At 37.6% G+C, this 13,576-nt stretch overlaps 2 protein-coding genes and 1 pseudogene across 2 annotated transcripts in view; 1 reads left to right on the forward strand and 2 right to left on the reverse strand.

Annotated features, from left to right (window-relative positions):
- The window catches only part of LOC134794433 (uncharacterized), a 399,097-nt gene that overhangs the window by 134,998 nt on the left and 250,523 nt on the right, over positions 1 to 13,576 (forward strand). The gene's annotated exons all lie outside the window — the stretch shown is intronic.
- LOC134794632 (uncharacterized) lies at positions 28 to 5,952 on the reverse strand. The gene is made up of 5 exons (XM_063766432.1): positions 5,785 to 5,952; positions 4,396 to 4,648; positions 3,002 to 3,214; positions 2,615 to 2,746; positions 28 to 382 (listed from the first exon to the last, which is right to left on the reverse strand). Exons 1-5 carry the CDS (start codon positions 5,897 to 5,899, stop codon positions 229 to 231), a joined length of 867 nt encoding a protein of 288 aa, XP_063622502.1. The 5' UTR covers positions 5,900 to 5,952; the 3' UTR covers positions 28 to 228.
- On the reverse strand, positions 4,279 to 4,376 carry LOC134794647 (U6 spliceosomal RNA; annotated as a pseudogene).

Consider the following 13,576-nt stretch of genomic DNA (forward strand, 5'->3'; position numbering starts at 1 on the left):
GACGTTTAATGAACTTACATAAGTTAAAACAAATTCTACTTCTTTCTTAAAATAAAGAATAAAAATAAGCACAGATACGGATACACCTAACACAACTTTGCACAAAGAAATGGATTAAAATGTATGTACTTGTTATGGCGTACGCTGTAAAATGTTAGGACTAGTTGCACCAACCACAAACTGACATCAGACGGTTGGTGTAACCCTTACTGGCTTACTCTATCTAGATTAAAACTTGTTATATCCCCCCGCCCTATAATGCAAGGAGTTTTCGTTTGTTTTCTGATTGTAGTCAGCATCTGGAAACGGCACGTTGCACAGTTTGCTGATTCGGCTCTTCACCTCCTTGCCTCGGATCTTTTGCATTACTTGCTTAACGAATCTGTAAAGAAATTACAGTTTTAAAGTTGGTATATATATATGTTGTATATATGGTACAAAAGTGCAAGCCTTCTAAGAGCAAAGGCGAGTTGATCTCGATGCGAAGCGTGACAAGTTCAAGGCCCGGCCACCTGCGGTCAACAATTACCATTTTGTCGGAGGGGTGCTGACCTGCAGTTGTGGCAGTGAGTAAGTAATATAACGTATACAAACCTATAATATATTGCTCAGAATATATAAATTCAATTGGTATAATTTTGAATGGCATAACGTGCAATAAGTATAACGTGCGATACGTATAACAATGAATACTATAATTTTATAATGTATAATGAACTTAACATATAATATCGTTTATGATAAGTATAAAAAGGTATAACGTTGAAATAATATAATATACAAAACAAATACCACGCAATAAACCTAAACTTTTATTTTTCTGGGGGGTAACAGTTCTAACCTAACCTAATACTTTTCTGGTAGCAGTTTCTTTCTCTGAGGGGTCACAGTTCTAACCTAACCTAACCTACTTTTCTGGTAGCAGTTTTTTCTGTGGGGGGTCACAGTTCTAACCTAACCTAACCTATTTTTATGGTAGTAGTTTCTTTTTCTGTGGGGTAACAGTTCTAACCTAACCTAACCTATTTTTATGGTAGTAGTTTCTTTTTCTGTGGGGTAACAATTCTAACCTAACCTAACCTACTTTTCTGGTAGCAGTTTCTTTCTCTGAGGGGTCACAGTTCTAACCTAACCTAACCTACTTTTCTGGTAGCAGTTTCTTTCTCTGAGGGGTCACAGTTCTAACCTAACCCAACCTACTTTTCTGGTAGCATTTCTTTCTCTGAGGGGTCACAGTTCTAACCTAACCTAACCTACTTTTCTGGTAGCAGTTTCTTTTTTTGGGAAGTCACAGTTCTAACCTAACCTAACCTACTTTTCTGGTAGCAGTTTCTTTCTCTGAGGGGTCACAGTTCTAACCTAACCTAACCTACTTTTCTGGTAGGTAGCAGTTTCTTTTTCTGGGGAGTCACAGTTCTAAACTAACCTAACCTACTTTTCTGGTAGCAGTTTCTTTCTCTGAGGGGTCACAGTTCTAACCTAACCTAACCTACTTTTCTGGTAGCAGTTTCTTTTTCTGGGGAGCCACAGTTCTAACCTAACCTACTTTTTTGGTAGCAGCTTTTTTTTTTCTGGGGAGTCACAGTTCTAACCTAACCTACTTTTCTGACAGTAATTAGTTTCGATGACCTATGAAATACTGAGCTATCCAAATAATTTTACTGGTGTTTTGTTCAGATACTTATATGAGATGTTATTCATTATTTTAATTTTAATGCATAATGAATGTTATATTAAATGTAATTAGTTTATTTGTATGTTATACCAAACAGCGGTATGTATATTGCATGTTATATTATTTTTATGTTATACTTATTGAAAATATAGATTTAGTGCATTATACATAACTTACATAAGATTAGTATACGTTTTGAACGTTTGTAAACTGAAATTATACCAAAAGTTCGTATTCATTATGATACGCACCCTGTGGCAGTACATTTGCTGCTAAAATCGGTTATGTCAGCCACCTGAGAGCTCACGAACGTCGCCCTCAATAATCAGTACTAAACATCGACTGTGGTTGCAACCGGCCACACCGGCGGTGTTTAGTACTGATTATTGAGGCCGATCACCATATCATATACATCATATTATGATGTATATGATATGGTGATCGGCAGTCATCACCACTGCACAGGTCTCCTTTTACAGAAATGATATCCTCACGCTAGTCCAATGGGATCTTTGGATTTGGATTGTGAATCTAAGGAAACTGCAGTTGGATGTGGGCACTGCATCTGGTGATGCTTGGAATAGCAGCAGTAGAATCATTTTGAAGATGATCATTTTGATTGAGCAAGGTTTTGCGCACAACACTATTTTACTAACACTAGTTACACACATAGCAGAGGACTTGAAACTGAAACTCATTCAAATAATAGAAATATATTTTGATAAAAATGGGAACCAGAGACTTTGAAGATGGGTTGAAATGAATAATGAGCCGATTGTAAAATAATTTAACCAAACTTATGAAATGCCAATGCCAAAAGGTTAAAGATTATAACATGCAATCTCGGAACATAGTAGCCATAAGACACAGCCGTCGAATTCATTAGAATGGATACTAATAAAGATATTATACTTGTGCTTAACATACAACCATACCAACCTGACGAGGTAAAGGTTGAAGAAGAAGAATATGCCGCAACGCAACCACGCAGTGGCCGCCATGATCGGTACCCAGCCGCCGAATTCATCTGGATTGTTGATCTGGCGAGGAGTCATGCCCCAACCGCTGTGCCTGGTTGCAAGGAAACAAAAATTATATTACGACGGTATGTAGAATAACCCCCTTATTCATTAAACTTAGAAAACCTTTGTTAAATTCTGTACATTTTAAACAAACATAAATTTCAAAAAGAATTGGTTTCTGAACGTTTTCATCATAATATATTTCTGTTGAGGTTGTCAACACTGCAAAATTCTTAAAATTGCGCTTAAAAATCAACTTCCTCGTTTTTAAAAATAAAGTATGTTTACGGTACGGTAAGTTTACCTTATAATCATAGCTTTAGTCAAGCTCTGCTGTATATCCGCGATATACACAATCGCCATGCACACGTCAAAGATGACGGTGCTCATGGTGATAAAGCGGAAGACCTTAAGGACGATCTTCATCAATTTCATGTTTTTGATCCCGATCAGCAACCTTAGGAGTATAGCTGAGAGAAACCAGAAAACGTGGAGACTGAGACTGAATTTCACGTATCTGCAATGGGGAACGATCTTAAGGAATTTAAATTATACAATACAATACTCTTTATTGCACACCTCACATAGTTTACAATAATGTACAGTAACATAAACAAAGACAATTGGATAGAGGTAACAACAGGCGCTTAAGAGCGATCTCTTCCAGTCAACCCTTGGGTATTGCAGACAATAGAACTAGAATATACGGTAGGTGGCCCAAAGAAAAGATATGAAAAGTCGAATTGAATATAACCAAACAACACAAAACATAAGGTTTATATATTGAATAAAGAAACAACAGTGTCAATAATAAAAAACAAAGGAAGGGAAAGATATAATTTTCTTTAATTAAGATGAATAACTATATTAGAACGCAAGATCGAACCACGAGCAAGCTATACACAACAACTAAACGGAAAGGCGAATGTTGTGTCTTACAGGGACTAAAGAACTTGGCCGAGGACCGCGATAACTGGCGTCTACTCCGACCTCCGACATACAAGAGCCAGGCTTTTTAATGATAATGAATCAAAACCATCTAACTATAGCCCAAAAGCTTCTAACAAAAAAAAACAACGAGTTGACTAGTCCAAAATGTCTGCAGCACTATGTATAATTGATCCATCCTCCTTTCTATTGAAAAACTTTAGTTCCGAAATTGCTGGTCAGTGAGCTTGTTTAAAATTCGAAATTCAAATTTGTAGCGTTAATTGTTCAAAATTCGAATAGAAATTGTAAAGTTACCTTGCAGACCTCGCATCTAAATATATTTGTTCATGATATTTTGAGTTTTATTCACTAGTGTTCACTTTTATTAGCGATTTCATCATGATGTAGTAGCTTTATTGAATTATATTTATATTATTACAATTTAACTGTGAGATCCTCGTATATCAGCCCGTACAAGATTAGAACCTTTTTCATGTAATGTCATTGAGTTTTTCTTTATTGATTTAAATGCCATCTAAATGAGTGGCCATCTAAACGTTACGGTCACGTGATCGCCTAACGCTGTCTCGAGTTTATCATTTTTTCCCCACCTCAAAAACTGCCCAGCGCCGCTAAAGAAGTTTTCACTTCAAAAATGTGGAACGCTTCACGATTTTGCGTGTTATCCTTGCGCAGGGACCATGCTAATCTTCTAAGATAAAGTTAAGATCTAAAGTAGTGATTTTACTGTTTACACTTAATACTTACGTCCTAGTCTGCCCAGACAACTTAGCCACCACATTCAAGGACACATGCTTATTCTTAATCGGTATAATATTCAGCCCAAACGTCTCATTGCTCAGTGACAAGTCCTGGATCTGCCTCAGCGACCTGGTTTTTCCGCAGGCGTTGGTGTCGTATAAATACATGATGCGGGAGAGAATCTCCAGCTCGTATTTTCCGTCGTCGGGCTTCCAGACACAGTGGAGGACTGTTGCTACCCCTGCGAACACTATTATACCTGGAAAGGGGATAATATTCTTCAAAAAGCCAGTGAAATAAGATTGAGCCGGTTTGTATGAAAAAAGTATTTGTTGCTTTTTGAGATTTGCTCTTCAAAACGACTTATACGCTGTCAAGCCATTACCGTAAGAAGAAAAGAGCGGCAAATTTAAAAAATGATGGCGCGAAGGGTTATTGTCGCGTAGAAAATTTGAATTTCGCGCCTGTTTCTACAGACAAACTTGCTTGATCGGCTATAGTAACAATCAAGTATCCTTCCACCTCGGATTCTTTTTTTTTAGTAGCAATATTTACTGTTCTACTGCTGGGCATTCGGTCTTGTCTTTTGCTATTTTCCACCAAGTCGTACTCTCTCATTCTCTCTCATCTCATGTTTTACCCCGTCTTCTTTTACCCCGTCAGCCGTCTGTATTGTGTTGTGGGTTACATAACACTCACCCAGCCATTTCGGCACATTTATTTCCATTTTTTCATTCTACAGGAATGCCTAGCTAACTTCAGCTTCTTAGCGGTCTTGACGCCTACATCCAAATACAATTTGTGCTTCATTGTTGGGGGCAAAAATTTAATCAAATAATAACAGATTCCTGCAGAGTAAATATGTCTGTGTTCTAGATGATAATATCATTAATTAATGAAATATAATACCTATGTAGCCAAAGCCAAGAAGCAAATAAACCTATCCGCGTTAAAGTTTGAAGACGAGTAGTACGTCTTCAAACTTAGATACTAGTCGTGTACCAATCCAGTTGAACTTAATACAATCAAATGCACCCTTGATAGACCTATAATAAACCTTATCATCAAGTAATAGAGTTTACAGTTGATCACCTTACTTCGATGTAACCTGTGTTATTTAGTCTGGTGGACCGTAAAGGCAGCAAAGGACGGACAGCAAATGTGTACGGTCAAAGGGCTGAGCTGATTGGCTCCACCAATATTGTGGGAAATATGCATTCTGTCTTGTAAACTAATATCTATTTAATGCAATTTAATTTGAATTAACAATCATGCAATGCTTACTCGTACAATCAGCGACAGAAATTGTGAGGGGAGGGAGTATAACCCCCCCCCCCCCCCCCATCAGTTTGCATTTGTATAATTGTTTAGAACACGGGTAATAATAATACTTACACTGCACGATGACGTACCACGCAATCAACTTCAGCCTAGATTTATCCCATTTTAGTAACCCTACTGGTTCTGTAGGGCTTCTGTTCCTGACCAGCGTCACCCCTTCCGATTCCATGGTAATAATTACGAGTAATACTACTTTTCTTGGTGATTTTATCAAATTGTCAATACGAGTAACATTGGATGTTGAGGTTTTGACAAGTGACACATTGTAAGTACTGTGAGATTATGACAGTGGTGTGACACATGAAAAGTTAATAAAGAGGTTCGTTCGGGACGTGAAACAAGCCTCAAAGCAGGTATAATTTACTATACCTACAACGTTACTCATTTTCATTGCTCGTGAGTAAAGTTTTAGAAAACGAAATCGTAACCAGACATCCCTGAGATTCTTTGTAATGTTTCCGCAGTAAAAGTTATATGAGCTCCTTAAGTATTTTATGGTACCGACTATACCTTAAAAGTTTTACTGGCTGTAGTAAAAATGCATGTAATCTAAGATGTCTGGAAAATGCCAATCTTAGGCTTTTTTCCACGCCGCCAGCTTTCGACGCCGAGCTCAAGGAGATCTATCCACTCTATCCACCCACCGATACTTAGGATGGCAGAATATCGGGCAGTCAAAACAGCATATTTGGGACGACCACCTGGACGCCTTCATGTAGATTCTAGGTCGTCCTAAGTACCAGTGGGCGGATAGAAAAGGTATTCACTCATATCGAACTAAGTCTGCTGATTCAGATAAACTTAACCTATTCATGTATCACAAAGTCTACTAAACTAAAACAAATGACGTATAACTCTACATTTGCGTAGTCCAGCTCAGTGCTCAACGTTCATCGCATTTACGTCACGTCTAATGACTTTCAATCTATTTTCAATCCTATGTCCGCGTGGTAAGATTTAAATTCGTGTTGTTATTCTAGCAGGAGTAGTGTGTACGGAGCGCTCGACCAAACTTACCGCATGTTTATTCTTACGCGAGAGTTGTTCTCCTGTACAGCAAACAGCATCATTCTTGACTACCCATCGGTGGACCTTATGCCTTGTGTAATAAGGTTTATGAACTATCAGTTAACAGTGTGGGCGATGGTACTTACATTTGGAAACTGTACCACTCGGTGGTATTGTCCTTTACAAACATGTAAAGATTGAACGGGACGGAAGAGTTTCAGTGGCAAATTGAAATACGTACCTATACCTGAGTTTAGTGGGTTCTTTTCAAGTTTTGTTTACAGACGGCGCGATTCGGGAAATGAATTAGAGATTCACTAGATATGAAATAGTAAAGATATGTGACGTTCCACGGCAAAAGGTACCATTGCTGAATATTGGAGCGGCGTTAATAATAGCGTAAGCGCCAGCCGCCATAAGGTACCTTTTGCCGTGGAATTTCACATATCTTTACTATTTCATATCTGGGTCATTCTCGCATTTCGTGCAAATCGGTATTATTTGCAATTTACCAAAAATGTGATGGTGTTTTCGAAAATCTGTCCCTTCGGCCGCGTACGCAACCAGACTTTCGTAACCAGTTGCGATCGAATACTTTTTCGGTCTTGTACGTAACTGGTTGCGATCAAAAACTATTTTGTTCTTTTTCGTAACCAGTTACGAACGAACACTTTTCATTGTTGTACGAAACCTTTCGACCGTTGATAAACTATAAACTTGATAAAGTCAGCTAAGATTATATTTTATACACCTTGTTATACAGTATAAGTACTGTACACGTTATATATCCAGTCAAAAATCAGAACACAAAATTTGTACAGTCGAGTTCTCTAATATCGACGCGTCCAATTGTACAAAAATATGTGAACACAACCTTATTTGTATGGGTATAGGGTCGTGTACACATATTTTTGTTCAATTGGTCGCGTCGATATTAACGAACTCGACTGTACCATCTGATAATATTCAAATACTTTGTTGGCAAATACAATATTATAACCTTGTTCCTTAAAAGACACTGGCTTAAGAGACATGAAGCACTGACATTCCTTGACAGTAACTACTATGACTTATTTTGCTTGACATTTACAGTTGTTACTCGTCAATATAAACAAAGTATTAATTAGCCATGAGTCTGGTACGAGCATACGAGAACATAAATAGTTGCATATTTATTGGATGTCCAAATACTGATTTATTATTGATACCCGACATGGTAAGGGTACGGATGTTGTGTGACTTAAACTTTTTTATACCAGGTAACACTCGTGTATCTAAAATGTAAATGTTTTGTTTGTAGTTTGTTTAGAATTATCAAACATCAAATCTAAAATGTGAATTAAATAGTAATATTATGCCAAAATTTTATACAATCAATGTAAGTTGTAATTAAAATTATAAATTATTTAATTAATTAATTTATGTTCAGCCCTTCTGGCGTGTGCAAGCATTTCTTTTTTGTGAAAATCTATATAATTTATATGTGGGTAGTTTTGCGCATTGTATTTTTCTTGGAGGTAATTGTACTTTTGCCTCAGTCCACCCGTGACCATGAACGCTGTAAAGTGTTTGAAACGTCGGGATTTAATTTAAAGTTTAGTACACGCGATATAATCCGTTTCAGTTGTTTTATTTCATGAATAACAATCGCGGTAACCGAAGACAATATTATGTTATATTGAGTTTTGAAAAAACCTATAGCTAGACTAGCTAGATGGCCCAGACATTGGTTTCGTATAAGAACGAGAAGTGTTCGATCGTAACTGGTTACGGGTAAGACGGAATTAGTTTTTGATCGCAACCGGTTTCGTACAAGACCGAAAAAGTATTCGATCGCATCTGGTTACGAACCTCTGGTTGCGTACGCGGCCGAAGGGAAATCTGTTAATGCAAGGTTGTAACATAGGACCTAAAGTATATTGGCCCGCCATGAACAATTCTAAAAAGGTGGTTATTTTCTTTATATTTACAATTAACCCCCACTATTTTCATTCCTCTCTGCATGTAACGTGTGAAGTTAAACTTTGACCTCCATTTGAACCTTAAGATACTAAAAATAGAAAACTTGTTGTTGGTTCAGTAAACAAGTAATTTAGTTATGTTTTATATCCTATAATATTATACGCTAAGAAATTAACAATAAAACTATACAGCGTTATAAGTGATGGTCCAAGCAATTTCTTCATTACCGACGCGAGAAATGGATTAGCTATATTTTGCTATATAGCAAGGGTATATAGCACTTCCCGCGGATACAACACATTGTTCGTCAGTCAGTTGGCCGCGTGCTACCACAGCGGTCGTCCGCATGTTGCTTTTGACGAAAATACCTACGTTCTCTCGTGTCGGGAAGGAGTGTGGTTCAGATAAATCTTCATCGCCATCTAGTGATTTATAAAGTAAGTACCAATTGTACATTATTAAAATTATACCTAATTGATGTGTTTTAGGGTTGCCTTTCGTGTGGCTTATTCTGCGAAATCAAGGTCTGATATCAACCGACCTAGGCGACGAAAACTTCCAAAACTTCATTCATATCTGTTTCATTCATTTCTTTTCCTTCCAATTTTGCCAGGGAAGGTAATGAACGAATTTAGAAGGTAATGATAATGTATATCAGGCAGTGCATTTAATGGAAAGAGGGTTAAGTTATTATAAATAGAATGTTGGTATAAGCATTTAAAACTATGTAATAATATATAGGGGAGCCCAACTGGTGATTTTTTGGATTTAACTAGAGCGCAGTAGATTAACATAATCTGCCGCTCTATATATAATACCAGACCGCACTCAAGGACTGTGCTGAGAAATTTGACACGTTACTAAGAGACTAAGTGAGTTGGAATCATCTGATACCTGTCGACGATAAGGTAGAGAACGGGGCAAATGTTTGGAATAAAGGGCAGAAACTATAGAAACATAAACACAGGCCGATAAGCAATAATAGTGCCTCCGCCGTCAAAAGCGACAATTCCCAATCCGTGCGTGATAAATCTCAGAAAACTGATACCAGCAGTAAAAAGCGGTGTAAAATCCCTCTCAGGGCGGTGGACCATCGCAAGTTCATCCATCTGTGGAATATAGCTTGAGGATTGGAGGACATACGGGCATATCTGCTGTTATTCATGGTGCACTGTCGATGAACTTAAGCTCAAAGGGGACTCCAAGACTTTCAAAATAGGAGTACCCTCGACAATGTATGAATCCTGTTTATTTCCAACTATGTAGCCCGATAATCGTGGTCATTTCGTAAATCCAACGTCAATGGGAGTCAGACAAAAACCAACCAGTAATACTTAGTTCGGAATCCTGATTTGAAACCTTCACTGGATCTAATTTACCAAAATGTAAGGGGACTTAACACCAAAGTAAGTTTTTCGGGCTTCTATGCTGTTGGTCCAGACTACTTAGGTACCTGCATAAGGGGTCTTAACACCAAAGTAAGTTTTTCGGGCTTCTATACTGTTGGTCCAGACTACTTAGGTACCTGCATATATCTTAAAGGGGTGTTTAGAGCATTTGAATGGTCCAATACACTCCATGCTTAATCTGGTACCTACTCTCCACAAGTACATATCCTCACCATTGGAAGATTTCACGGGTAAGACCGACCCAAAGTCAAGGTATTCTTTTCTTTCAGCTTTAGCAAAGCTGTTTGAGTCCATACTCCATGGCACGTTGTCGAAACAAGTGAAACCAATATTCCTGTGCAACACTCAGCATGGTTTCAGAGTAAAACGGTCTGTGAAAACTAACCTGACCTTGGTTGACAGTGACACCATCTCAGAGCATCTGGATATGGGTATCCTGATAGACGTCCTGTATTATGATTTCCGAAAAGCCTTCAATCGTGTGGGTAACGATGTATTCCTACACAAACTAGACGCTATTGGGTTCAATCCACATTTGCTTAACATTTTTGCCAGTTATCTGCGTGATAAACCGCAGCACGCAACGACCAGCATGGCCACTTCGTACCAGATCCGTACCATACTCGTTCTGGTGACAGCCAAGATTCAATCTTGGGGCCTTTCCTATTTGGAATAATGGTCAATGACCTGCCCTCGGTTATCCATAAAGCTCGTTGTCTACTCTACGCTGACGATCTTAAACTGGTATATTGAGTTGAGAAGGAGTATGTTTCATCATCTCTGTTCCAATGGAGTCGGGGTAACAAACTGACTTTCAATGCGGCTAAGTGTCAAGTGTGTAGTTTTAATCAAGCCCTATTTCCTACACATGCTCAAGAGTCGTCTCAGTAAAGGATCTTGCGGTCATATTCGATACGCGGCTAACATTTCACGACCATATCAAAGCACTTGGTACTGTAGCTTCAGTAGATTAGGCTTTGTCACTCGCATTGTCAGAGAATTCCATGACCCTTGCCCCATAAAAGTTTTTTACAATGTTCTGGTCAGAAGCAAGTTGGAGGCGTCAGCATTAGCCTGGATCCCTTACGAGTCAACGTACATTCTACTATTGGAAAAGGTCCCAAAGAATTTCCTTAGGATGTATTACCTAAAAATATTTATTTTAGGAACCCTGGGCTTCATTTCTTTGGAGGTGAGGCACAACTTAAGCCTACTACTTTTAGCTTGTTGGGCTTTTCGTGGAGACTCTGGCTGCCTTGAACTAGTAGAGAGGCTTGTAAGACTTTTTGTACCGGACATTAGAATTATAACCCTTAGGCTTCTCCTGGTGCATCTCCTGTTAACTCATGAGTGCTTGAGATTTTGCGAGTTTATGGAGCTACGGTGGATGGATTGGCAGTCGAGTGTATTTGGATGTTAATTTTAAATTAAAGTACGTAGTTTCTCAGTGTGTTGGTGACAAGACTGATGTAGTGCTGTATAATCATTAAATAAATAAACAATACGAAATACGTCTTCAATCACGTAAATTGTGCTTGACAATCGCTACAAGCTAGGTGGTAAATCATAAGTCGCGATTGTCAAGCCGGAGTATTTGTTAAGTCGGCTTGATCGTCTGCACAGCGCTTAAGACACGTGATTTTAATGTTGTTCATTATATTAATGGTGTTAATTTTCATTAACTAAAGTTTTTTTATTGCGATTTCATAAGTTTGTTTCATTACCCTCCACTGATAAAATTACCATCCATGCCCATTTCATTACCAGCGCGTAGTTCATTACCACCAGTCTTATTAAATGAAAAGGAATATGGTTACGAAGGTGCCTTTAGCATAAAAGTGTCAATAAATGAATCCACAATGCATGAAAACCCAAAAATTTACCATTTAAAAGAAAATTTACAAATCGAGAGAACATCACCGATTTGCACGAAATGAGAGAACGACCCATCTAGTGAATCTCTAATTCATTTACCGAATCGCGCCGAGAAACAGTTTCAAAAGATAGATTTAAAAATGTACTAGTTTTAGGTATACAAGGTGTAACAAAAATAGTGAGGATACGTTTAATTGGCAGTCGCTTTCGGTATCGTGTTCTGATTGGGAAAAGTAGAAGAATAATGTTTTTGAGGTACACCTTGTATAAGTAGGTAGGTACACCTACTGACTTATTAGCAGCACATATTTCTCAAAATGACATGATAATCTACGGTTTCATTATAATTTTATTGACTATTAATTATGTCATCAACTCAATAATAATCAGTACGATATTTATTGATGAAGCGACAGCGAAGGTTTTTTACTTGAGAAAAATGCTCTCTATTGCTTGCAGTTTGGCACTGACATTTTAAACGCTATCGAGAACGTAACTTACTTTCTATGCATCTCGCTCGTACTCGTATATTAGTGCGAGCGAGATGTATAGAAAGTAAATTACGTAGACATTAGCGTATACCGGGTGTGGCCTGTAACACGAGCAAATAATTAAAACATAGATTGTACTCCTCAAACTGTGACACTTTTGTTCAACAACTTTTAAAAATGATGAAGTATTTAGAGTCCCTATTTTTCATACAAAATAAATATTATCTGCAATGGACGCCATCGCCACGCCATATCATAGTGATTGACGTTGCTTGTCATGCCTTATACATAACAAATTTCGCAAAACATTGCGTCTTAGAATAAACTTTAAAGTGTATTAAAAATCAAACCACAAGTTATTTTCAAAAGTTGCTGAACAAATGTTGGTCAGTATGAGGAGTACTTAAATTTTTTGCTCGTATTACAGGCCACACCCGGTATGTCAGTTTAGACACTTTAGACACTGTCAGTGACTCAGTTTTTGTATTTTTAAATGGAGGAACAATTTCAGTTCTGCAGCTCACATAGCAATTAGTACCTATTGATTATATTTGAGTTATTAACCTAATATGCCACTCTGCAATATATCGGGCTACGAGTATATCTTATGTCAATCCAACGATTGAATGCGATACCTTGTCATGATAACATAACCCCTCTATATTCATGAACCCTTGAGATGGATCATATAAATTCCGTTGTGCCGTCCCAAAACGCAGTACATGGTATTTTACATCTATTTAATAAGTATTGATATGATTAAATAATGTTTCAATAATATAAAATATGACAAAAATTACTTAATTACTAATATACCGGGTGTCCCTAAAACCAATGCCAAGACTTAAAAACAGCTGCAGCGGCGTATAGAACAGCTGATGGACTACAAGATTAAGTAAATATACCCTTAATGAAAATCGCATAGTTTTTGAGATACGCCACTTTTATATACCTTTTATAATCAGGATTCTCATAAAAGTGCCGATGTCTAAAAAAAGAGATTTTTATTTATGTTACTACCATTTTCGCATCAATAGCAGTTTTAAAAGTATCAACAACAAGTATTAAATAAAAAGTAATAAAACGGTTCAATAATGATTC

This window comes from Cydia splendana, chromosome 10 (assembly GCF_910591565.1).
Source record: "Cydia splendana chromosome 10, ilCydSple1.2, whole genome shotgun sequence".
NCBI classification, from domain to species: domain Eukaryota; kingdom Metazoa; phylum Arthropoda; class Insecta; order Lepidoptera; family Tortricidae; genus Cydia; species Cydia splendana.

Coding starts and splice junctions, on each gene's coding strand:
- LOC134794632 (XM_063766432.1), bottom strand. CDS start 5,899: ATGGAATCGGAAGGGGTGACGCTGGTCAGGAACAGAAGCCCTACAGAA. Junction 4,649..5,784: donor GTGGTACGTCATCGTGCAGT/GTAAGTATTATT, acceptor TCCCCTTTCCAG/GTATAATAGTGTTCGCAGGG. Junction 2,747..3,001: donor ACTAAAGCTATGATTATAAG/GTAAACTTACCG, acceptor CCTTGCAACCAG/GCACAGCGGTTGGGGCATGA.